The sequence below is a fragment of the Arachis ipaensis genome, chromosome B9 (genome assembly GCF_059453495.1).
Source record: "Arachis ipaensis isolate K30076 ecotype BB chromosome B9, ASM5945349v1, whole genome shotgun sequence".
Taxonomy (NCBI): domain Eukaryota; kingdom Viridiplantae; phylum Streptophyta; class Magnoliopsida; order Fabales; family Fabaceae; genus Arachis; species Arachis ipaensis.
The window spans coordinates 149,981,436-150,006,800 of NC_142444.1; the positions used below are offsets into that span (position 1 = coordinate 149,981,436).

The window sequence follows — 25,365 nt, forward strand, 5'->3', positions numbered from 1 at the left end:
GAAATATATTCAATTTCACCGGATGTTAACAAAGGGAAGCAAATGGAATAAACCATAGGGTGAAGAAAATAAACAAAGTTCAAATACACATAGAACAGATTTATAATGATGATGATGTAGCTCTATAAAATTGACTAAGGTTTTTCTTTCTTTTTTTTTTTTTTTCCCTTTTCTCTTCTACCATATTCATGTTTCCTAACTGTACAAAAAGATTATTAGTAGTTGAGTTAGCATTCTCAAGAAGTCTATTCTTTCACTGCAAATGCATCTGCAATATTGAAGTTCAAATTGCCTTTCAGGGTTCTGCTCCTCCCCATATCTGGATCACCCTTTTTCATCATAGCTACAAACTCCCCATAATCAATTCTGCCATCCTAAACATCACAACAACAACACAATTTGAATCACAACACATTATACTCCACACATTGTAAGATAAAGTATCTAAATTAGGACTTTAATCTATGAAGCACTGATACTGATACGATATGATATTCGGTACAAATAATTAGAGGTGTCTAAAATCATGAACGAAGCATCCAACACGATCCTAGAAGAGAGCAAGAATGGATTTCGCTTTCACAAATCTTAGAACTAGATACCATTAACTTCATAAATTGTAATTGGAAACTTACATTGTCTTGATCAATCTCTTGGATCATTTCGTCGAGATGTACCTCGCCTAGGCCGAAGTCTTTACAAGCCTGTTGAAGCTCATCAATGGTAATGTAACCACTACCATCTTTATCGAAGTAGGCGAAAGCCGCGACCAAATTCTCCTCTCTTTCCATCTTATTCAAGTGCAGTGTAGCAGCAAGAAATTCGCCGTAATCTATTGTTCCGCTGTTGTCTATGTCAGCCTGCCAAGATTTACAAGGGACAGCAAAATGGTCACCCAACTCAACACAAAGCCAAAGAAAAAAACTATGAACCGATGCGACATACTATTAAACCTTAATATCACTTCTATGATAATGAAATATCTCCATACCGCTTCCATGAGGGATTTAATTTCAGATTCCATGAGATTGGAGCCAACACCTTTCAAACCATCCTTGAGTTCCTCAAATGTTATTGTCCCACTGTTGTCCGTGTCGATCATTTTAAATAGCTCCTTCAACCCACCTATTTCTTCCTCGGAAAGTCTTTCAGCTATGACCTGGAAGGAACTTTTCAAAGTTAAACTAAACATGATCGATCACCTTATCTAAATGAACATCTACTGGATAGAGCATATAAAATTTTATATCATTATGAATTACATATGATCCAAATAAATTATCACTGATTTCATCATCACTTGCTGGAACAAAACAGAAATATTACTACACATAAAGATCACATAGATATTGGAAGTTTTGTATGTGAAATTTGAATATAAATAATAACTGATATAAATTACCATACAGCTCTGAAGCCATGAACCATTATGAACTTGTATCATTCAGTAGATTAGTAGAATAAAGTTTAGACAAAATCAATATCGATATTGAAATCAAATGGAAAAGTGAAAAGGTGAATGTCCAACATACACGCAGTGCCATCTTCTTAAGTTTATTCATTGCTGAGAAATGCTTCAGTCGTGTCAAAACAGCGGAATCCAAAGGTTTGTCAGGTGCATTTTCCTCATCAGCAATCCAAGGATGGCCTGATTACACAAATTCATATGTGTTTAGATCATTCACCAGCAGAACATGAAAATACAGTCGCAACTAATACCAAAAGAACTCACATAAGACTTCATGAGCCGTAATTCTTTTCTTGGCGTCCCTATCCAGCATCCTTTTTACCAAATCTTGAGCACCTTCTGAGATACTTGGCCACGGTTCAGATACAAAATCCAGTTCCCCATGTAAAATCTGTTTGAAAATTCCAGACTCAGTTTCTGCAGATAATAGAAGAAGTGCATTCAGCTCAGGAATAAAGAATATAACAATTAGATGGCTAAACATTACAATATACAGCGAAGAAACACTAAACAGTTGCAATTCAACGAGAAATCACAATACACATTAAGATAATTACCGGCCCAGAAAGGTGGAACTCCACTCAATAAGATGTAAAGGATAACACCAGCACTCCATACATCCACTTCGGGTCCATATTGCTTGCACAACACCTCAGGGGCAACATAATAGGGACTTCCAACTACATCGTGGAAAGACTGTCCTGCAGAGAGAAATAAAACAAATAAAATCTAATGATAGGTCATACGAGGAAAAATCCATGTTCCAAATGAGAAAAAAACACATAGATGCTTTGTGATGAAGAACATTGATGATATTTAAAAATTCATGCTCCTTGTGGACAATACAATCAGTCCCACCCTATGAATACATCAGTTAGCTAGGTTTAAGGAATTAAGACCACACTAAATCCAGAAAAAAAAAAAAAAAAGCAAATGAAAGACTATAGCATTCCATGATTTTGACACAAAGGAACGATCATCAATATTGTGAAATCAATTACAATAACAGGTAACAACTATACATATTGAATCTTTCAATCTCACAATGATCATAGAAAGCATGGGAATGTCACACACGTCACAATTCTCTCATGAATGAACCTGGCTAGCAGAACACAGAGTAATAAACCAAAACAATTCCACAATTCATTTCCAATAACAACCAACAAAGACTGAATCTTTCAGTCTCACAATAATTTAGAATCATGAATGAACGAACCTCGCTTGTAGAACACAGAATAATAAAGCAATGATAACATGCAACAGAATAAAAAACAATCTCCCACAATTCATTTCCAAACAATAAACAATAAAGATCGAATCTTCCAATCACACAATCATTAAAACAAACATTTGGTGGGCTGTAAGAAAGAACTCACAAACCAACCTGGCTTGTAGAAGACAGAGAGGCCAAAATCAGTGGCCTTCATCTTAGCATCTTCATTAGGCGTATCAAAGAGAAAATTCTCAGGCTTGAGGTCCCTATGCATGACACCAAGAGAGTGACAAGCCTCAACAACACCAACAATGGTCTTTATCAACTTCACAGCCTCTCTCTCACTGTAATGCCCCTTCTGTATGATCCTATCAAAGAGCTCACCCCCTGCACAAAGCTCCATGACAATGTGCACAAACACAGAATCCTCATAGGTCCCTTGAATCTGCACCACATTTGGATGCTCTGACAAATGGTGCATGATCTGAATCTCCCTCCACACATCTTCATAGTCTTCTTGGCAAAGAAGCTTCCTCTTTGGGATTGATTTGCAGGCATAGAGCTTCCCTGTGGATTTCTGTGTGCAGAGATATGTTGTACCAAATTGCCCCTGACCAAGCTTCTTCCCAAGGAGGTAGTGGTCCCTTAATCTTGGGGTTTGATGTGGCAGCACAGTGTTACTGCCTTTCGAACATGGTTTTGCTGCAGGATTATTATGCTTCTGCATCTCAGAAGAAAAAATGAAAGAAAAAACTCTAATGGGGTGTGATCAAAACAGATAAAGATTGTAACTTTACCCTCTTTTCTCTCTCTTTTTTTGGTTCTCTTTTCTCTTCTCTTTCTTTCCTTCTATCTCTCTTTCTCTGTGAACTGTGTTTCACACAAATGCAAGATTTTCTTGTTTGTGGTGTGTTGTTGGTGCTATGCTATATTAGCCTTCAAATGGCCACCATTTATTTTTCTTTTTAATTTCAGTGCAACAATTGTCAAGGCTATAATTATTCATGTTTTGGATTTGTTTGTCCCCTTTTTTTTTGAAGGATTATTATTGAAAATTATAATGGTCTTTTCATTTTTTTTATAGTCATATTGATGAAATAATTTTCTTTTGGTTAGTATATAAATGAGAACATGGGTTAAATAATACCGAAACTGTATTTTTTTTCAAAAAAATAAAATTACATTAGGATATTATTTTACTAAAGTAATAAAATAATATGTTAAGAATTTCTTAAATACCAAATGAAAAAAAAATGTACGTACCTTTTTAAATTAAAAAATTAATACTTTTTTTTATAATAATTGACTTTTTATTTTTGAAACTATTGATAATTTAATATATCTAAATAAAATTTGTAATACAAATAAATTAAAAAATTAAAAGAGATTATGAAAAATTTGGAATATAATTTTTTAAAGAAAAAATATTTAATATATTCAAAAAAAAATTATTATCTCTAAAATTTAAATTCAAAATCTCTTTAATTTGAGTGTTGTGCTCTAATTTTATGCAAACTGTTAGAATAGTAGATATGGTTGAACAATGTATTAATTTTGAAATATCTGTGGACAATATTTCTAGTTATTATAGTGCTATATATGCTAATCCACATGTTCATAGGCGAATGGGTCTATGAAATAATTTGTTCAGGATTTTAAATATGATTCAGGTCCCTGGATTGTAATAAGGGACTTTAATGAGATTTTAATGTAGAGTGAGGTTAGAGGGGGTGTTTTCAGTCAAGCTAGGGCAGAAGTTTTTGTGGAGACTCTAGCAAATTATCGTTTGTTTGATATGGGGCTATTGAAAGAAGTTTTGCTTGGTACAGAAGGGTTAGAGGGGGTTTGCAGATTGCGAAAAAATTGGATAGAGCTGTTGTTAATCAGGAGTGGCGATTGTTATTTCCTGAGACTTATAATGAGGTTTTGACCCGTCTTCATTCTAATCACTGTTCTTTGCTCGTCAAATGTACACCGACTATAAAAGCCAAGAGGGGTTTGAGACCATTTAGATTTCAAGCTGCTTGGATGACTCATCCGCTTTTTAGCAATGTTGTTCGTGCAACTGGGAATAAAGGGACCTCTGATGTTGTTAGAAGTTTGATCGAGGTGCACAAGGATGCTCCTCTTTTCAATAAGAAAATCTTTGGTAATGTGTTTGTTAAAAAAAAAGTTGGAGAGGCAATTGAATGATGTTCAGATTTTTCTTGAGAGTATGGAGGATCCGAAGTTCAGGGTGAAAGAACAAGGTATTCATGATGAGCAAAATACTATCCTTCTCCAAGAAGAGCTTATGTAGTAATAAAAATCGAGAGAGCAGTGGGTTCGATGTAGTGACAGAAACATTAAATTTTTTCACTTGCAAACAATCATCAGGCAAAAGCAGAACAAGATTCATGGACTATTTCTGGAAGACGGAACTTGAGCTACAGAGCAGTAAAAGTTAGAGAAAAAAACGAACTCCTTCTTCCAAAAGCTCTTTTCGACAAGAGAGAATATTGATATAAATTCTATGAAAGAATTCTCTAGTCCTTCCCTTAATAATGAGGCCTGTCAAAGGTTAGTTGAATCGGTGAGGTTGGAAGAAGTGAAAAGAATTGTAAGACCATGAATTCTTTTAAAGTTTCAAAACCAGATGGTTTTCAAACTCTTTTTTATAAGGAGTTTTGGAACTCTTTGAGCTATGATGTGTGGAATTTAGTCAAGAGAGCCTTTGAGGGAGAGATTCTAAATGTTGTAATTTTCGAGACATATATTATTCTGATTTCTAAAGTTAAATTTCCTACTTCCTTAAGAGATTTTCACCCCATCAGTTTATGTAATGTTCTTTACAAAATCATTACGAAAGTGCTGGTGAGCAGGGTTAGACCCTTTCTTTCGGAGATCATTGGCCCACTTCAGGGTGGTTTTATCCCGAGAAGAGGTACTACCGAGAACATTATTGTGCAGAAAATTATGAGTTTCATGAAGAACACTAAGTCTAGGAAAGGGACTATTGTAAACTTTGCTAAATTAGTAAATAATTAGTCAATAAATTAAATTTTAATAAGGAAGATTAGAAATGAAAATCTTATATTAAAATAGGATAAAGCTCTTTAAAACGAAAATTTTGACACTAATTTCAAAGAATTTGACCCAAGATTAGGTCGAATGGACCGAATCGGTCAGATTGGGCCCAAATTGGGCCTATGAGTCCAACCGGACCCATCACTTAAAGAAGACATAGCTTCCTTTCCCCTTCTCTTTTCATCCACGCTGCCATTGTTGGAAGGGGAAGAGGAGAGCATTCAAAACCCTAACCTCCACAACAAACTACCATAACTTCTTCATCCAAACTCCAATCGCCGCACCATTTGTGACTATGCGTCCAGTGCGTCGAGCTCTACAATTCTATCAAATCAATTTCATAGATAAGTCATACCACTTATCCCAGCCTCTCAGTCTCTTAAAATTTTGAAATTTTGGCGTTTTGGTTATTGAAATTCGGTGTCTTGATGTTTAGGCTCAAACTAGCTTGAGGAGCTTGTGGGTTCTTGTTTAATCAAGACATATATAAGGTGAGAACTCTCAAAATTTTTCAAATTCTAGCTTATGTGGATTTGGATATTGAATTTGGGTGTGAACTATGTGAATTAGGCTTGTATAAGTGTATATTGTAGTTGATTGAGCACATTGGATGCTTGGTGGAGTTTGGGAAGCCTTGCCTTGAAGATTTTGAACCTTGAAGGTTGCTTTGGGTGCCTTGGTGGTGTCTCGGGGTATACACGAAAATCGGCCAAGGTATGGTTTAGGTTTCGCGTATATAATATATAATGTCGTGTGAAAACTTAGGCTAGAGAACCATAGGATAAGCTGGAATGATTATGTGTATTGGATGTTTAGTAATAATGATATGGTTTGAGCATGTATAGTGTTCACTTAGTTTTGTTGGTATTGGAATGATGAATGATGATGTGATGATGTTTAAAGAACTTGTGACCCTGGCAATATGTATATATATAAGTTGGTATGTTGATGTTTGTCGATAAACTTGTGAAGTTTAGGTTGAAGTGAGATGTTATTGAATTGAGAAATGATAGTATTGTAGAGATTATTGTGATATTGTCAAAAGTGTGTTATATTGATGATTATAGATATGATGAGTTGGGTCGGAAAGAGTTTTAAAGAGAAAATGAGGTTTTGAGGTTTTTGTGAAAGTTGGTTTTTGGACAAAATTTAGTGACTCATAACTTGGCTTCCAGACCTCCAAATGATTTCAAACTTATTTTTTATGAAAATTGAGTTCGTGAAGTTTACGCCGTTTAAAGAACGGAGGAAAAATGATTTAAAATGGAAAAGTTATACGCGTCGGAAGTTTGAGGTTTAAAATGGCAAATCTACAGATTTCAGACTTGGTAAATTTTTTGGAAAAACGTACGCCCACGCGTACGCGTGACATGAGACTTTCATGTACGCATAACCTTTATTCGCATAAGTAGCTACTGCCTCTTGCGCATTCGTGCGCGAACGAGCCTATGCGTATGCGTGACTTGAGGTTCATGCGTACGCAAGATCCTCATGCGCGACCATGCGCTACTGCCTGGCGCATATGTGTACATGTAATCAGGGGATGCGTACGCGTCTTGGCCTAAACGCATACCTACGCGTACGCGTGGCCCCTGTTTTCTGCAAAACTGGATTTTGTGTTTTTAAATCAAATTTCAGATTTCTAAACCTCCATTCTCATCATTTTAGTTATAAAATATATACTAAGCCTAGTAGTTAGTTGAAGCTAGGAAATTAAGGTGACTTGGGGATGAAGAAAATGGGTAAACATGATGAATTATAAGAGAATGATGTGAAGGTTAAAAGAAGTTATGATACCATGGCTATGATGTATGATTATATAATGAATATGAATAGTTATGAATATTATGCGGCTTATGAATTTAATGATATCTGAGATACAAGTTTCCTTAGGTAATAGAATCGTGGCTTGCCACCACGTGTTCCAGGTTGAAACTCGATACTCTGTTGACCCTACGTCGTAAGGGTGACTGGACACATATAAATTCTCGGGAATGGATATCTCCCATTGAGTAAGTTATATATGAATGAATGAATGTATGAATTATGAATGAAATGAGAAAAACTATGCATAGACTCATGGGGATGCGCGACAAGAGACAATCTAAGGGTTTCGAACTTGTTAGGTTGGCTGGATAACCGACAGATGAGTCTCATCAGGCATAGGACAGGCATATATCATGTGCATTCTGTTTGTTTTGTCTACTATGCATTACTTGGGATTGTCTAACTGAATATATATTATGCTAATTGTTATATTTTCTACATACACTACTTGTTTTCTACTTGTGCTTGAAATTATTTAGTTGTCTGTCGCTGCTAAATCATTGGTGATGGAGGAGAGGAGGAAAGGTGGACCGGTTTGGTGATAAAATTTGGTTTAAGTAAGTAAGTTTAGAATTTCTTATAACACCTACCTTTTTTATGGCTTCTGTTTAGAATCTAAGTTTTAAAACTGAGTGTTGGCGTTCTAGGATTACCTCAGGCATTCCCAAGACCTTACATATTATGTGTGTGGCACCTTTACCATGCTGAGAATCGGAGCCATACTGTGTTGTTGTTTTCAGATGCAGGTCGAGAGGCACCTCGCTAGGCATCTGGATTCCTGAAGCGGAGCGGTTCTGGGTTCTTTTGTTATGTAGCTTATGTATATATGTATTTAGCTTTCTCTCCAAGAAACTTGTTTATTTTGTCCCTCTTAGAGGTTTAAGGAGAGCTAAGGTTTTATCTTGTTTCTTGGAAATTTTGGGGATATGTATATATGTATGTAAATATTCTCCGGCCAGCCTTGGCTTCACAGGCTGAGTTAGGAGCTAGTTATTCTGTATCCTTGTCTCTTTATTCTCTCTTTTATTTAGTTACACCTATGATCTTTAAGGTTTCTTAGCACGCAAGTAATCTCGTTTCCTGAGCGTTGTGCTTTTTATTTTGCGAATTTGTTTTACCTGCTTTTCAAGACTCCTCGTATATTACTCTCTTTCAGATACTATTATGCATATATTTTATTTTAGAGGTCGTAATACCACACCACCTCTATTTTACGGCTTAAGCGTAAAGCTTTGTGTGGTAGGGTGTTACAACTATGGCCTTTAAGATTGATTTGGAGAAGACGTATGATAGGGTGAACTGGAGATTTCTTGAAGCTTCTTTGGTTCAGTTTGGCTTTTCGAAGGCTACTATTCATCTTATTATGGCTTGTGTGATGTCGTCTTCTTTGTCTATTTTGTGGAACGGTGATAAACTCCAGAGCTTTAACTCCCAGAGGGATTTGAGACAAGGGGATCCTATATCCCCTTATCCTTTTGAGCTTTGTATGGAGTGTCTTGCTTGTTTTATTGTCCATCGAGTTTCTCAAGGATCGTGGATTCTGTGTCAATTTTTAGATATGGCCCGAAAATATTTCATTTGATGTTTGCTGATGATCTACTGTTGTTCTGTAAAGCTACAAAAGCTCAGGTAGAGGAGGTTATGAAATGCATGGACTTATTCTCCAAAGCATCAGGCATGCGACTGATTCTTAGTAAGTCTAGGGCTCAATGTTCAAAGAATATTTCTGTGAGAAGGAAGGAGATACTCTCGGTAGTCTCTAGCATTCGTTTTTGTCAAGACTTGAGAAGGTACTGGGCATGAAAGGTCTTCCAAGAGGACGGCTCAATAAGTCATTGAGAAAATTCAGAACAAGCTTTCTAGTTGGAAGGGATGTCTGCTGAATAAGGTAGGAAGACTTTGTTTGGTTAAGTCGGTAATGGCTTCTATTACGGTCTACAATATGCAGGTTACTCTCCTTTCAAAGTATGCATGTGAAAAGATTGATTCACTGATGCGACGGTTCTTATGGAAAGGCCATAATAATGGGAGAGGGTTGCCATTGGTTAAGTGAGAAGTAGCTATTACTCCCAAAAAGGCGGATGATTTGGGTGTAAGAGATACATACTGTGCTAATTTGGCGCTTCTTAGTAAGTTCGAATTTGTGCCAGAGATGCAATACGGCTCAGGAGATAATTGAACATTGCCTGCGAGACTGTGTTAAATCCAAGAGTCTTTGGCATATGTTAGACCCTCACTTTATTGACTCGTTTGAAGGCACCTCCGTTAAGGCTTGGTTTAGAAAAGTCGTGCCTGGTAATGAGGTATTTTTTGGGGTCAGAGTGTGGTAGTTGTGGAGACATAAGTGTAATGATGTTCTCAATATTGGGAATCTTTGGACGGATCACAAGGTGGTTGCCCTTATTAGAAGCATTGTTATGAACCTAAGACTTTATATGCACCGGTGTTCTTCATTCAACACCTTCAAGAATCGCTAGTGCTGAAAACTCCCTATAGGTAATAGCTTTAAAGTTAATTTTGATGCAAGTTTATTCCCTAATTTGAGTTTAGCTGGTTTTAGCTGTATTATTAGAGACTATAATGGGAGTTGGATCTCGAACTGTTCTGGTAGTTCTCCTCCCTAGTCTATCACTAGATGTGAGTTTTTTGCAATCTGGAAGGTGCTTGTCTTAGCCTGGAATTGCGATTTGAGAAACATTGTGTGTGAAACGGATTGTCTAGACGTTCTACACCTTTTGCATGACTTTGGTGGTGAGTACACGTCTAAAGTTGTTGATTTAGTTCACAAAATTTAGAAGCTTTTATCATGATCTTGGTATGTTCAAGTCGATTGGATAACTAGAGAAGCAAATAAAACGGCGGATTAAATGGCTAGATATAGAGTAAGAAGTAATTTTAATCATGTGATTTGGTCAGAATTTAATAATGTTCTCCAACAAATCATCCGTTCTGATTTAAGATAGGTGTTTGCTTTGGCATTCTCTTTTGTTTAAACACAAAAAAAAAAATTCAAAATCCCTTACTTAGAATGATAATAAATACTTATTATTTAAATTAATTTTACATTTGTTGATAATATCAAATAAAAAGTTGAATTAAAACGATATAGTAATAGAAAGATAGAATAAGTCAAGTCCATAAGACATAAGTAGTGCAACCTTACAATAAGTCAACAAGACACTCGTGGAATAGTGATTATGTGGATTTCTGGTCTAAATGAAATTATTGACATGTACGAATGTACCCTTTAAAATCAAATGAAAAACACCCATAAATAAAAACAAAAAATTTATATAAATATATAATTATTAAATTATTTAGTATATATTTATATACATTATTTTATATAATTTTAATATATATATATATATATATATATATATATTATATTTTAATATTATTCTACATAAATAATTTATTTAGTAACAGATTTTTATTGTAAATATCATGATTCATTTTATAAATGAGTTGAAAATTTTTATCAAAAATATTTTATATATATTAAAATTAATTAATAAAATTAATTATTATTTATTTATATATATTATTTAATTTATTTTAATATATATTTTATATTAATAATTAATTTTAGAATACAATTTCTTTGATGGCATAATTACCCACATACTCACATTTTGAGAAGAACAATGAAACATTTGCATCACACATTGAAAGACACGAGGCACACATGCTCATCCAATTGCTAAAGCTAATATATCCTCAAATATAAAATACTTTGGATAAAGTTGCACTATTGTCTTCTAACTTGATCATCATTATCAGGATCTTGCACAGATATCATTATTCTCTTTTTTTTTTTTCATCCTTTTCTTTTTCTTTTTAATGCACTGTATGTAGACAGCTATGTATTTCTATTTCTACAATAGACGACATGACTAATGAATTACAAGTTGGTCCACCATTGTTGTACGGATTGAGATAGAGTCCTTTGAGCAAAGCAAGAATAATGACTATTATATTGAGATACTGTTGGATTGAGTTAAGAAACCTGATAATGGTTTTAATTTTTTTTAAATAATATTTTGGGATCTGTTTCTATAGTATTTTCCAAATGAGATATTATTACAATACAACATCATCATAGAATTTGTTTTAAATAATGCTCTTATGTCTCATCTAATGGTTGAAACTTGAAACTTATATATGTTTATGAATTATGAGCAGATATGTTGAATTATAATTTCTCTACTTACAACTTAGGTAAAAAAAAAGTGATATTTCTATATAGAATAGTTATAAATACCAATTAATATTGTTTTGTATTGATGCTTTGATGGTACTTTTAGAAAAGTTTGGAGTACAAGATAAGATGATGAAAATTACATAATACACAAGTTAATAAAGGTACGATGGGATTTGATTTTAATGCATGATTCAAGTTTAGTGGTTGTTATGTCTACATCCCAATTTCTTTTTGTACGCTAAAAATTAAAGGTATCATTGCTAGAGAAAGAACGTATCTATATAGCATCAACAAGTAAATTTTGATGGTAACAGAGTAAGGATAATTATTATGTTACGTTTTTGTTTCTTCTTAGTTCTCAGTTCTCAGTTCTGATGAGCTGTCAATATACACCCACTTCTGCTAATGCAAGTAAATGCAAAAATTTAAAGATGCTTATTATCACTTCAAAATTATGTGTTTATACATAATATAAATGTATAAAATTGAAATTAAATTCGTTGAGGAATAATTAAATTCATCGTTTTTCGAATGGTCTTATATATTTTTTGAGTAGATAAACTTTTAAGATATAGCTTGTCACTTGTAATGTTGTAATTTTTTTTTTTGAAGGGTAGTGAGTATAACTCAATCATCAAAAAACATAGAAAGTAGATACCTACAAAAAAATATTTCAATGCTCAAATAAATATTTTATATTTTTTAATAAGAATTAAGATCGCATTCCAAAGCATATCTCTCCTATGCAAATATGACACTTTTATGTAAGTGACTCAAGATTGTAATTGTTGATCAATTACAATTTTAGTAATAATTATAGTCAAGAATTGTAACTGAAGAATGAAGTTATTATTCTAAAAGATCAATATCCAATTTATATTACAACCGAATTATAACAGATCAGATATTAAATTTGAATAGTCAAAATTAAATTTAAAAAAAAAAGTTAAACTTATTTTGTTTAATTTGACATCTATAATTATATATTTATTATATCTAAAATTAATATTCAATTATTCTAACAATAGTTAAAAAATACAAAATAAAATAATTTTAGACTTTTCAACCTTCTATTGTCTTTGTCTCTCATACTTTATTAAAAGAATAATTACAGTTTTTTCAAAAGAAACTAGTCAAATTTCTAATAAGATTAAGATATGAATGTGAAAGACTACAGAAAATAATCGAAATGTATGATATCGGTGGTTCCAGCACCAACAAGCACATGGTTGGTGTCCTGCACCATATGATGTCAACCATGAAGACCAGACTACAGCTAGATTTGAACATGTCTTTGCCAAATGGATGAGAATAACCACCTTGGCAAGGTTTTAAAGGATAATCATGACTACAGCTTCAACGGTTCCTTCCAATTGAACTAACAAAATGGCTTCAACTCTATGCCTCAATATTGGATAATAATGAAGAGCAGAAGAATTAGATTATAAGAAAACAGAAAAAAAAAAAAAAAAATCAGATCATGTGGATGGAAAGCATATGTTTAAACCATTATCTCCTTCTCCTTCATTTTCCTTCACCTTATAGGATGTTGCCCTCTTCTTTACACGCAATAAATACTTAGTTGAATAGGTAAACATCATGGTCCATCTTTTGTAAGAATTATTTGAGTTTCTAACGAGTTTAATTTTGATGCACGAACACTATAAACTATTTCATAAAGTCGTTCAATCATATTTGTTTATTTAGATGACAAATATTTTTCCTGACGTAATTAGATGCATATGTAAAATTATTTTACGTGCACTAAAATTAAATTCTTTTTATATTTTAGAACAAAGTTATATATTTCTAAAGTTTTGAATATTTATAAAATTGACTTCACATTAATAGTAAAAATCAAACTCACATCTGAATAAGATGCAATATAGTTTCTTACAAACAACATTAACCATATTTTAGTTTCTAAAAATTTGTTTAACTTCATTTTCTCTCATTAGTTACCATGTAGTCATATGGATTGGAACCTATTAAGATTACTATTATGTAAAAATGAATAATCCCCCAAATGAGGGATTGATTAAGAGAAGTAAAATTATATATTAAAAAAGGACAAAGAATTGTAACAAAACCAGTAATACTGGTTCATCACCTTTAGAGACATTAAAATGATCATGAAAACTGATCTAAAAAACTCAAAGAATGACATTAAAAATAAACATAGAATTTCTATAACTATGAACCATAATTACTTAATTAGTCTTTACAATCTGAAGAACAAAAATCAATTCATCACTCATCATCACCACCAGAACCTGTTAAAACCTTAACCATGACCTGCATGACTCTCACTCTATTTTGCAAAGACAATATATAATTTGCTGTCTCTCTAAAGAGTCCATCCAAACCCATGTTATTGTCACTGTTTGGTATAAGATTCTTCAATGTTCTCACCCTGCTCTGAATCCCATTATTGGATTTGGTTCCTCTTCCTCTTGATCTTCTAGAACCACCAATCCTCTTCATCAAAACCCTTCTTGTTCTTGTTCTTGGCCTCCTACCCTTGACACTCACCTTGCTCCACAAATATGATGGATCATTGAGTACTTCAAGATCATTCAAAGAGAGGGAAACAAGAGAAGAAAAAGGATGTGAAGAAACTCCCATTATAGGTTAGTTTTCAAAAAAATAGACACCAAGAATGAGAGAGAGGATTTAGATTTATAAGGCTGTGTATGTTTGTGTAGCAGCATTAAGATTGAGGCCTAATTATAAAGGATTGGATTAGGGGAAGGGAAGGGGGTTTGTGGGGACCACATGGCACAATTTCCAAGGAGGCTTCCAAGGGAATGGGAGAGTGACAGGTGTACCTAAGTGTTGTTGCTTTGGGCATGTTCTCCAACCCAAATGCCACATGCTTCCACATGATTCTTAAATCTTAATTTCCCTCCCCCATTTACTCTCTCACTCTCACACAGGCATTTTCACAAACACCTTTCCATCTAATAATAAGGCCACTCTGGATTATTCCTCTCTAACTTTCCATATTCAATGGATTTGAACACTTTTCAAATGGGGTTTCGGTTCATTATCCTAATTCCAGCTCAATATACGTGGCACTAACACATACACTAGTTTGTGAGGGTTCATGGTACTTGGTCCCTGCTTCTTCAAAGGAAACCATGTTATGTGACACTTAAAAATACATTGCAAAATTATATCAAGCACGTTTGTTTATTTGTCAATGCTTGTGTAAACAGAAAGGGAACATTTTGGATCATAATGTTGGGATAAGGTATATAATCTCTGACATTCATGAACCCTATGCTTTCTTCTTTTAAATGTGCTAATTAACAAAAGAACCTTCTTCATATATATACGTGTCAATGTGGTGCTGCTAATCACAGGGAACATTAATATAAAATAAAACAAAAAATATTATATGTATATAAAAAATCACTTATCGTAGTCACCAAAAAAAAAAAAATCACTTATCGTGTATTTATGTATATTGAGACCAAAAACAAATACATTGTACTTATTACAATCATTATGATTTGAAATCTAGCAAACATTCCACTGCTCCCCTAAGGTATTTGAATCTACCCTACATCACACATTTTAACTGTTCATAAGATAAGACTAATCATTCTTTGATGTAAAGAGTACAAATGTTATGCAATCCTCTCATAGAAAGCTACATGCTAACTTTAACTTGGAATTACTATCCAATAACTATGTGCTAGATTTCAATTCAAACTTTAAAGGTCTTCATGCTTTGTTAATAAAGCAGGAACAATGTGGTGTCAGGTGTGAATCATCTCCGGTAAAACTCCACATGATTTAATTGTGTGTATTTCATAATTAATTATATTTCATCACATGCCATAGAAAGATCTCATATTAGGAAATCATGTGAAATATTCACATGGTAGAATCAATTCACATGATCAACAGTCTAGACGAAAGTTTTAAGTGTTAATTAGTTTGTACATCTTCACTCTAAGGATGTGTTTAGTAAATAAACAGAGGAGACTTTTTTATCTTATGAATGAAATCCAAGCATAAAACTACACATGAAATCATTCCTAAACATAAATTGCACCTTTCTTTTCACCCGAAACAAACAACATAAGAACTTGAGTTGGTTTCAATCAAAGCTCATTATGATTGATGAATAGCTAATCACTCTAGGCAGTGAAACCACCCTTTTAAGAGGTGTTTGATGAAGCACTAGTTTTACACACCAAATACCAAATCAAGAAACTATGAAACAGTTATATATAAAGTGTTCTTTTTTCAAACCCTTTTTTTTTTAACTGGGACCTTCTTTTCTTATGTAGAGTAGACTTCAAATATAATTAATCCCTCAATGCTTTGCCAGATCATTAGTGAGCTCACAAGGGGCATGTTGGTGCCATTTGGATATTGAAACATGTCACACAATCATAGGCATTCATCAGAGTAATTGACAACTATATATTTATTATACATACATATATTCATTCATATTCTAAAATCTTAATTTCATAACATAGCTGAGTCATAATAGTTTATACTAGATTGTGAGGTATGATTGTTTACATCCAGAAATTCCTTATTTATTTATTCATCCATGTTGGGTCCACCATGGAGCTGAAGTCTCCTGCTAGGAACAATTTGAAGAACACCCGGTTGCTCTGTATATTTAAAATATATATATTAATAATTAAACCGAACTAGAACAATCAAACATACTAGGAAAAATCAAGTAGAAGGAATTATACAGATACATGTGATGATTGATGCAACATTAGATACTCATGAAAACCCTTTCAGATTAGATATGCAAATATTCAATCTACAATATCCTTAATGTATAGTCCATATTTCTTTCCAAATTACAAGAGTAATCTCAATACTCAACTTCAAGCATTGGTATGTCTTCACATTTCATATGAACTTTGATTTATATTATTAAAAAATGTTCAACTCTTAACTATATGCAGCTTGATCCTGGTGGTACCCTAATCACAAGGAGTCAATTTTCCTAGACCCATATCCGATGTTGTTCACTGTATTAACAGAGTTGAATCATTGTGATGACCATGATGAGGATGATGATAAAAGTGATAGGCTCTCAAGGAACCAATATTTGAAAAAGAATCCTATATCTGAGGAAAAAGAGCCTTATAAAATCTTTGACTCTCTCGTTTATAATAGCTCGCTGCTGTGCGTTGTAGCTCATTATATCTTTCATTGCGATAATAGCTCGCTTCTGTGTTTCGTAGTTCATTGTATAGGTACTTTCATTGAGAGCCAATCAACCGAAAAGAGTTCACTCTGAAGAATTCTGACCAGCAGAAAGCCGAGTGAAGTGCCACACATAATGAGACAGAAATAATGTCTCATCCTAGTTTTTAAAATGTACATAATTTTTATATAATTATATGAGAAATACTAGGAGTCTTGGCCATCACTTAGCCATCAACTTAATTTTTTTAGTCTAGTTTTTTAAGTCTAGTAATCTAACAACATTCTTCGTCTTTGTCTAATAGCCCTCTAGCATTGCTCTAATTATATATGGGAGAAAATCTTTTTAGTATCTTCGTCTTTGTCTTCCTCCTCCTCAAACTAGATTTCTATTCTTCTAGTTTATGTATTTCTATTCCTAGACATATCATAAACACTACCTAAGGGTGTGTTTGGTTATGAAGTTAAAAAAAGTGAAAAAATTCCACCCTAAACCCTAAAGCTGAAGCCATCTCACAGTCTCAGTTCCAAAAAAATCCATTCTAACAAACTTCATACATTAATTTTTTAAAAACTAAAATCAAATTAGACACATGCAAAGATATATATATCAAACAGAAACAATTAAGAATATAAAAGACTAATGATAATACAATTAAAAAAGAGGCATACTTGAAAGTTGAGCAACTTGAGAAGGAGTAAGCTTAGCAGAAAAGCCACTAGCAGCTGACTTGTAACTATATAACAAAGCGTCCTTTGCAGCCTCCTCACTGCACCAAATCAAAATTTCCCAATTTACACAACCAATTTTGATTCTTCAATTTGACACAAACAGGGTTCGTCAAAATCACGAATTGAGGTTGGTACCTGCCGAGGACGGCGGAGAGGGTTCGGATGTGGAAGGCCTCAGGTTCCTCACCGTGGGGCTGCTCCGTGTACACTATGTGAACCGCCGCAGAATCCGCCATTGCGGTGGCAATCAATATCGCTAAAACCAAGAGGTTGCCAACGCCAGTTGCCGTCCCCATTATACATTTGTTCGCGTATGCTTTTCCTTTAAATATCGCAAAAGACGCAAACAAAAATGAATAAATTATTCCAATTATATACCAAAATTAAATTATTACTATAAAATTAATTATTTATATATAAATGTTAATAATTAATTTTAATGGTTAATTTTAATCTTGTTATATTTTTTATTCCCTATTCTTATTCTAAGGAATAGGGTCTTGCCAAGACATATTATTTTAAAAAAGAACATAAGTCATATTTTACAAAATTTAAAAAAACTGCGTGTATAATATAAATGTGGTATTTATTTGAATAAAATAATAAAAAATATTATTTATATACTAAAATTAGTTATTAAAATTAGTCTTTTTGTATTTGTGTAGGAATGTGTATATATGTAATTTAACTTATTTTTAATATGTATTTTATATTTTAATGTGTATTTTACATTAATAACTGATTTTGATAATTAATTTTAATGTATATCTAAAAAAAATTAAAAATAATAATAGAATTGTGGTATTTAAGTAAAGGAATAATAATTCTAGTTAGATTAAAATCATAATTGATTTTAAAGGAATAATTTTTAGGTGTTCTTGTTGTTAAGAAGTTTATCCGAGGTATAGTTCGTTGCAAAAGGAGAAATGTCCTAATTTCTTTACGGATGAGTTATATGCTGGATTTCCGAAAAACATTAGACGGGGTGGGTATTTGTAAAAGGTATTTCGATACTCAAGCCAATAATAATTCGAAGAAGATAGAGTGAGAGTGATTTAAGTGAGTATTAAATTTTTAGATGTCCTTTACCTTAAACTAATGTTATCTTATATAGACTAAATAGAGACTAAGCATTTTGAATATGCTCGATTAGCAAATCATAAGATACAATTGTTGTGAGAACCACAATGTGGTTACCTATTTCATTGAGTTGATGACGTGTGATGGAGTCATCATATCGCTCTACTACGTATTATCAACTTATTATGTTTTTGAATTATGGGCCGAGTTTTAACTTGAACTGAGGTATAGGTTTCATTGGTCGAGTTATAGGTAATTGAGAAAAACTTGTTTTTCGAGTAATAGGTGGTAGTTATTAAATAATACGGAATGAACCAGATTATAACGGCCGAATTATAGGTATAACAATCAAGTTATGTGTTATAGGGGTGTTCAAAACCGATCCGAACCGAACTAAACCGATGGACCGAACCGAAAAAATCGAAAACCGAATTAACCAAAAACCGAAAAAACCGAAAAAATGATGTTTTGTGGTTTTTTTGCGGTTCGGTTCGGTTTTCGGTTCTTGCCACCAAAACCCTAACCGAACCGAACCGAACCGAACCGGTTCTTCAGAAAACCCTAAAATTAAAACTACCCCAACCCTACCCCCCATACCCCCACCCCCCCCCCAAACGCGTTACACTTACAGGCAGTCAGGCACAGCTGCGCGAGTCCCTCCCTTCCCCGGCTCCCTCCATGGAAACCTAACCCCGCCGCCCAAACCCCAGATCGGAGCCACCACCCACGCACCCACGCACCCAAACGGCCAGCAGTCACCCACCTTCTTCACTCATTGTCCTTGTCTCCTTGATACTCGAAGTCGAAGGTAGCAGTCACCCACCCACCGCGAACACGAAGACCCAGTCACCCACCCACCTACAGGACCTCCGACCTCACCACCTCCGACGTCACCGCCTCCACCCAGAAAGCCTCCACCCAGCAGCGTTTCTGGGTTCTGTAGGGTCACCTCACCACCTCCGACCTCGCCGCCTGCACCCAGAAAGCCTCCCACCCAGCCACCGATTCAGGTGCATATGGAGCCCGAGCCATCTATTCAGGTAAACTTTACTGATGCATTCTTGCCTTGTTGTTGGTATTGCTGCTTGGTGCTTGCTGGTTAATGGTTATTGTTCAATGTTCAGTTTGTTCAGTTTGTGACTTTGTTCAATTTGAAAATTCTGGTTTCTGGGTTCATTGCTTGTTTGGTTCATTGCTGGTTTAATTTGAGATTATCAACTTTTGTTCTGTTTAGGGTTTAATTTGGCAAGTTCAATTTTTTAATTTGCCAAGTTCAATTTGCAAATTCTGTTTAGTGTTTATTGCTGCCTTGCTGCCTTGCTGGTTTAATTTTTTAATTTGCCAAGTTCAATTTGCAAATTCTGTTTAGTGTTTATTGCTGCCTTGCTGCCTTGCTGGTTTAATTTGTTCATTGCCATTTGCCAAGTTCAATTTGCAAATTCTGTTTAGTGTTTATTGCTGCCTTGCTGGTTTAATTTGTTCATTGCCAAGTTCAATTTGCAAATTCTGTTTAGTGTTTATTGCTGCCTTGCTGGTTTAATTTGTTCATTGCCAAGTTCAATTTGCAAATTCTGTTTAGTGTTTATTGCTGCCTTGCTGGTTTAATTTGTTCATTGCCATTTGCCAAGTTCAATTTGCAAATTCTGTTTAGTGTTTATTGCTGCCTTGCTGCCTTGCTGGTTTAATTTTTCAATTTGCCAAGTTCAATTTGCAAATTCTGTTTAGTGTTTATTGCTGCCTTGTTGCCTTGCTGGTTTAATTTGTTCATTGCCAAGTTCAATTTGCAAATTCTGTTTAGTGTTTATTGCTGCCTTGCTGGTTTAATTTGTTCATTGCCAAGTTCAATTTGTAAATTCTGTTTAGTGTTTATTGCTGCCTTGCTGGTTTAATTTTTTAATTTGCCAAGTTCAATTTGCAAATTCTGTTTAGTGTTTATTGCTGCCTTGCTGGTTTAATTTGTTCATTGCCATTTGCCAAGTTCAATTTGCAAATTCTGTTTAGTCTTTATTGCTGCCTTGCTGGTTTAATTTGTTCATTGCCAAGTTCAATTTGCAAATTCTGTTTAGTGTTTATTGCTGCTTTGCTGGTTTAATTTGTTCATTGCCATTTGCCAAGTTCAATTTGCAAATTCTGTTTAGTGTTTATTGCTGCCTTGCTGGTTTAATTTGTTCATTGCCAAGTTCAATTTGCAAATTCTATTTAGTGTTTATTGCTGCCTTGCTGGTTTAATTTGTTCATTGCCAAGTTCAATTTGCAAATTCTATTTAGTGTTTATTGCTGCCTTGCTGCCTTGCTGGTTTAATTTGTTCATTGCCAAGTTCAATTTGCATATTCTGTTTAGTGTTTATTGCTGCCTTGCTGGTTTAATTTGTTCATTGCCAAGTTCAATTTGCAAATTCTGTTTAGTGTTTATTTGCTCGTCTAATCTTGTTAAGTTTTATGGTATGAATTGTTCTCCTTATATTATTATTATTATTATAATTATTGTTGTTGTTGTTCTTGTTGTTCTTATTATGTAATTGTTTTTTTTATTATTTCAGGTTGGTTTGCATTATGAAGTTTTAGTTATTTTGTTGGAGAAGACACCATAACTTTGCTAATTGCTATCGGTTTAATGACAATTTATTTTTATTTTTAGTTGTGTTGACTGTTGAGCTATTAAACTTCTTTAATTGTCGTATTTGAATTCTATTGTCGTTATATTTCATTAGATCAAGACTTTGTTAGCTATTGTGTATTTTGGCTTGTTGATTTCAATCTTATGACATTGCATAATAGTATGGTAGAATTTTTTTTATTTGATTGAAAAAACCGAACAAACCGAACCAAACCAAACCGATTTTAATTGGTTTGGTTTGGTTCGGATGACCTTGAAAAAAAAACCGAACCAAACCGAACCGCAGCTTAATTAAACGATCGGATCGGATGGCTTTTCCTTCAAAAACCGAACCAAACCGCACCGCGAACACCCCTATTGTGTTAGTTATTTATGAGTCATGAAAATTCTGTTAGGATTTGGTTGAATTAGTCTCACATTGCTTATGATAGCAAATGGAGTGAGTGGCCTAGGTTATAAATATGAGGCTAAGTTCTCCATATTTTTTGCACCAGTCGGAAACACTTAAAGCTTGTATCTGACTTTTCTTTTCCTCTATACTCTTTGATTAGAGAGTGTTGTGAGGTATAGTTAAATATTTGCTTTGAGAGTGTGGGTGTACTGGGGTGCCGGTGTTAGAGAGAAAGAAGTCTATGTATTGTAACAATTTTCACATAGTGATATTCTCTGGTTGTCATTTGACAACGGCCGTGGTTTTTTTCTCCAGTAATTGGGGTTTTCCACGTTAAATTCTTGTGTTGTGATTGTGTCTATTTTATTTCTCTGTGAAAGGTATTTTCTCAAGGGAGAATTGTGTATTATTCCCAACATGTGGTATCAGAGCTTCGGTTAGGTGGGATTTATTCTTAGTATGCTCTGTGGTTGCAGCCTAGTCTAACCTTCCACATCAGAAAATAATTGTCCTGTGGCTTGAGGTTAATTTTTGGTTGCTGTTGTTGTTGCTGGAAGGCATTATGACACTGTGAGAGTGCAGTTTGGAAAGGTTCTGGCTAAGGAAAGACTTGGTATTTAAGTGTTTCCATTGTGACCCACCTCTCTTTCCTGGGGACCCTTCCTAGTGCACGGTCTACAGTTGAGTTATACTATTCCAGTATACGGTTGCAATAATGTCAGGATATTCAAGTGCTGTGAAGCTTGAAATAGAGAAATTTGATGGAAGAATCAATTTTGGCTTGTGGCAAATACAAGTCAAGGATGTGTTGATACAATCAGGTTTGCACAAGGCGTTGAAGATAAGAAGTATCCTTATGGTATTGCCGCACTGCTATGGATAAGGATAAGTTGTGGCAATCGGATCCACAATTGCACACGGGCATTGGTTGGCGTTGAGATACAAGGTGTGTGGCAGAGTTATGTCGATGGTTGAAGAACTTCCAGGAAAAGCCAATTTGGAAGTTGCACCATGAATTTTCAGCAAGGTTTCGATATGTACCAAGGCAAAATGCTTGGAGTGGTCTAATTCCAAGTGAGTATACTTTCATGGTGGAGTATGATAGTTCTCTGAACTATGATTGTCGGTGTTGATTATGGAAGCTGAAGATGTGTGACTATTTCAATCAAGGTGGAGATTGTTAGGATTTGGTTGAATTAGTCCCACATTGCTTAGGATAGCAAATGGAGTGGGTGGCCTAGGCTATAAATATGAGGCTAAGTTCTCCATATTTTTTGCACCAGTCGGAAACACTTAAAGCTTGTATCTGACTTTTCTTTTCCTCTATACTCTTTGATTAGAGAGTGTTGTGAGGTGTAGTTAAATATTTGTTTTGAGAGTGTGGGTGTACTAGGATGCCGGTGTTAGAGATAAAGAAGTCTATGTGTTGTAACAATTTTCACATAGTGATATTCTCTGGTTGTCATTTGACAACGGCCGTGGTTTTTTTTCTCCAGTAATTGGGGTTTTCCACGTTAAATTCTTGTGTTGTGATTGTGTCTATTTTATTTTTCTGTGAAAGATATTTTCTCAAGGGGGAATGGTGTATTATTCCCGACAAATTCTAACGTTTTTCTGATCTAATATCCGAATTTTAACTTGTAACGGCCAAATTATAGTGACCAAATTAAAAGAGTTATTATTTTTGTTATTAGTATAGTATTTTTACTATACGAGTGGATTTTGATATATTGTCCATATTTGATATGAAGGGTTTAGATGTATAAGAGTAATTTATTTTTGTGATTGATCAATTTATTATGTTATTAACAAATTTTAGAGCTCAAATATTAAGTTTAAGTATATTTAGCTGATCATTATAATTGTTTTTGTTGAGGTCGGTCATTGTATAGCTCGTTCGTCGATTAGTAGCTGCAAGTCTTTTGTCGGGATGAGATATATTTTGGCACTGAGGGAACAGCGGATGGACACCTGCAAAAGGCACTTTGACGCTTAAGTTAGTGAGTGAATAATAAGCTTTGTAAATTGCAATATATCAAAATGATTTACTTACCCTTTCTCATATATTTGTAATAAAAAGTAACGGTTAAGTCTCCGAATAATTTTACTTTAAACGGAGAGTAATGGCACATTTGAGCGTTTTGATATTTTCTTTAATGTCTGTTATTGATAACCGATCTATAACGTATATAGCCGAGTCATAACGCGTAGCCGAGTCATAACGGCCATATCATAGCCCCAATCTTGGTCTAGTGATATTTTGATGAAATAGGTTGAGCTTTTATTAGTGAGTTATGACTCGGCGTTTTGATTAGAGATATGGAGCTCCTGGTTCATCATGTTTTATCAAAATTAATATGAAAATAAATATAAATGTTGAATGAATTGAATAGAGACTAATAGTTTTTCTTGAAAAATAAAAGAAAAAAGAAATAAGAAAAGGCGTCTTGTCATTAAATGAGACAGTAAGTATCGTTCCAGTTTTTAATGTGATTTAATGCCGTTGGGTTTGAGAGAAACAACGGTTGTGATTGAGAAGGTGAAACTGAACCGATTTTTATTTAAAGTTTGGTACATGTATTTGGAATCCTGAAGAGTTTCATTAAAAGAACTTCAGTTTGGTTAAAACGATTTTGTAAGAGTGAGACATAAGTAAAAGAGATTAGTTTTCTTTCGCTTTCAGTTTTGATTTTCATCCCCTCGTCTTCTTCTTTTTGTTTTTATGGGAATGATGAGTAAGAAAAAAGGGAAGAAAGTGTAGAAAGATGATGATGACGGCTTGTATAAATGGGTTGATGAGGATGTAAAAATTCGTGGGTCCTTTTCATAGATAAAGATAGTGTGAGTGAGATAGACATATCCAAAATTGTTAGGGCAAGGTCAGAGATTCGAGTTGAATTGCTGCCATGCACGAGGTCTGAGCGTGTGTTTCATAAACAGAAAGATTTTGAATACTTTTTTACGTATAGTTGTGTATTGGAAGAATTTCGTATAAAACTGCCTTCACCTCTTTCGAATGTGATGTTTTAAAACAGTTGAATTGTGCACCCTCTCAACTGCACTCAAATAGTTGGGCATTTTTGAGATGTTTTGAAATTTTAATGGAATTTCTAGAAGTGAAACCTTCACTGGAATTATTTTTTAAATATTTCAAGCTAAAGGGGTATGGAAAGGGGTTTGGATAAATCTGAATAGTACTTTTGGTTTTTTTGTTTCAAATTTTATAAGTCATCCTTCAAAGAAATGTTTCTAAAAATAAAATTGGTAGACGAGAATTTTTCTTTTTATCTGGATGAACATCTCGGTGAAAAAATTTTTCTCTACTGGTGTTCCCAACCTCAACATATTCTGGGTCCATAAGTGATTAGGACAAAAGATGAGTGTATAATTGAGTATTTGGTTGAGCATATTGATAGAGAAAATTCGGTTTTTGTCTTTGACTTGCTTCTATAGGAAGATGATAAAGTGTCCATGGTGAACTTTCTTGGTAAGTTTTGAGAAGGACAGTTTGAATATTCCTAACTCTATCTGTTTTTTTGATATAGGTAGTAAATACCCGGGAGTGCCGGCTGTG

At 34.1% G+C, this 25,365-nt stretch overlaps 3 protein-coding genes across 3 annotated transcripts; all 3 read right to left on the reverse strand.

Moving 5' to 3' along the window:
- Window positions 1-28: 28 nt before the first annotated feature.
- On the reverse strand, window positions 29-3,746 carry CDPK2 (calcium-dependent protein kinase 2). The gene is made up of 7 exons (XM_016319919.3): window positions 2,856-3,746; window positions 2,026-2,169; window positions 1,733-1,885; window positions 1,533-1,648; window positions 992-1,159; window positions 636-860; window positions 29-374 (listed from the first exon to the last, which is right to left on the reverse strand). The coding sequence occupies exons 1-7, from the start codon at window positions 3,409-3,411 to the stop codon at window positions 246-248; spliced, it is 1,491 nt and encodes a 496-aa protein (XP_016175405.1). The 5' UTR covers window positions 3,412-3,746; the 3' UTR covers window positions 29-245.
- A 10,079-nt stretch (window positions 3,747-13,825) lies between these two features.
- Window positions 13,826-14,908, reverse strand: UPB1 (transcription factor UPBEAT protein). Its single transcript, XM_088500175.1, has one exon. The coding sequence runs from the start codon at window positions 14,404-14,406 to the stop codon at window positions 14,032-14,034; it is 375 nt and encodes a 124-aa protein (XP_088356301.1). The 5' UTR covers window positions 14,407-14,908; the 3' UTR covers window positions 13,826-14,031.
- Window positions 14,909-16,159: 1,251 nt separating this feature from the next.
- LOC107619512 (subtilisin-like protease SBT3.17) lies at window positions 16,160-18,042 on the reverse strand. Its single transcript, XM_016321806.3, has 3 exons — window positions 17,839-18,042; window positions 17,644-17,741; window positions 16,160-16,418 (listed from the first exon to the last, which is right to left on the reverse strand). Exons 1-3 carry the CDS (start codon window positions 17,997-17,999, stop codon window positions 16,345-16,347), a joined length of 333 nt encoding a protein of 110 aa, XP_016177292.1. The 5' UTR covers window positions 18,000-18,042; the 3' UTR covers window positions 16,160-16,344.
- Window positions 18,043-25,365: the final 7,323 nt, after the last annotated feature.

What these genes read in the sequence shown, in the direction of transcription:
- CDPK2 (XM_016319919.3), bottom strand. Translation starts at nt 3,411, where the DNA reads ATGCAGAAGCATAATAATCCTGCAGCAAAACCATGTTCGAAAGGCAGT. An exon ending in TACGGCTCATGAAGTCTTAT is followed by an intron (nt 1,649 to 1,732) that starts GTGAGTTCTTTT and finishes TTGTGTAATCAG; the next exon opens with GCCATCCTTGGATTGCTGAT. An exon ending in TTAAATCCCTCATGGAAGCG is followed by an intron (nt 861 to 991) that starts GTATGGAGATAT and finishes AAATCTTGGCAG; the next exon opens with GCTGACATAGACAACAGCGG.
- UPB1 (XM_088500175.1), bottom strand. Translation starts at nt 14,406, where the DNA reads ATGGGAGTTTCTTCACATCCTTTTTCTTCTCTTGTTTCCCTCTCTTTG.
- LOC107619512 (XM_016321806.3), bottom strand. Translation starts at nt 17,999, where the DNA reads ATGGGGACGGCAACTGGCGTTGGCAACCTCTTGGTTTTAGCGATATTG. An exon ending in CTCTCCGCCGTCCTCGGCAG is followed by an intron (nt 17,742 to 17,838) that starts GTACCAACCTCA and finishes GATTTGGTGCAG; the next exon opens with TGAGGAGGCTGCAAAGGACG. An exon ending in TCAAGTTGCTCAACTTTCAA is followed by an intron (nt 16,419 to 17,643) that starts GTATGCCTCTTT and finishes TTAAATATACAG; the next exon opens with AGCAACCGGGTGTTCTTCAA.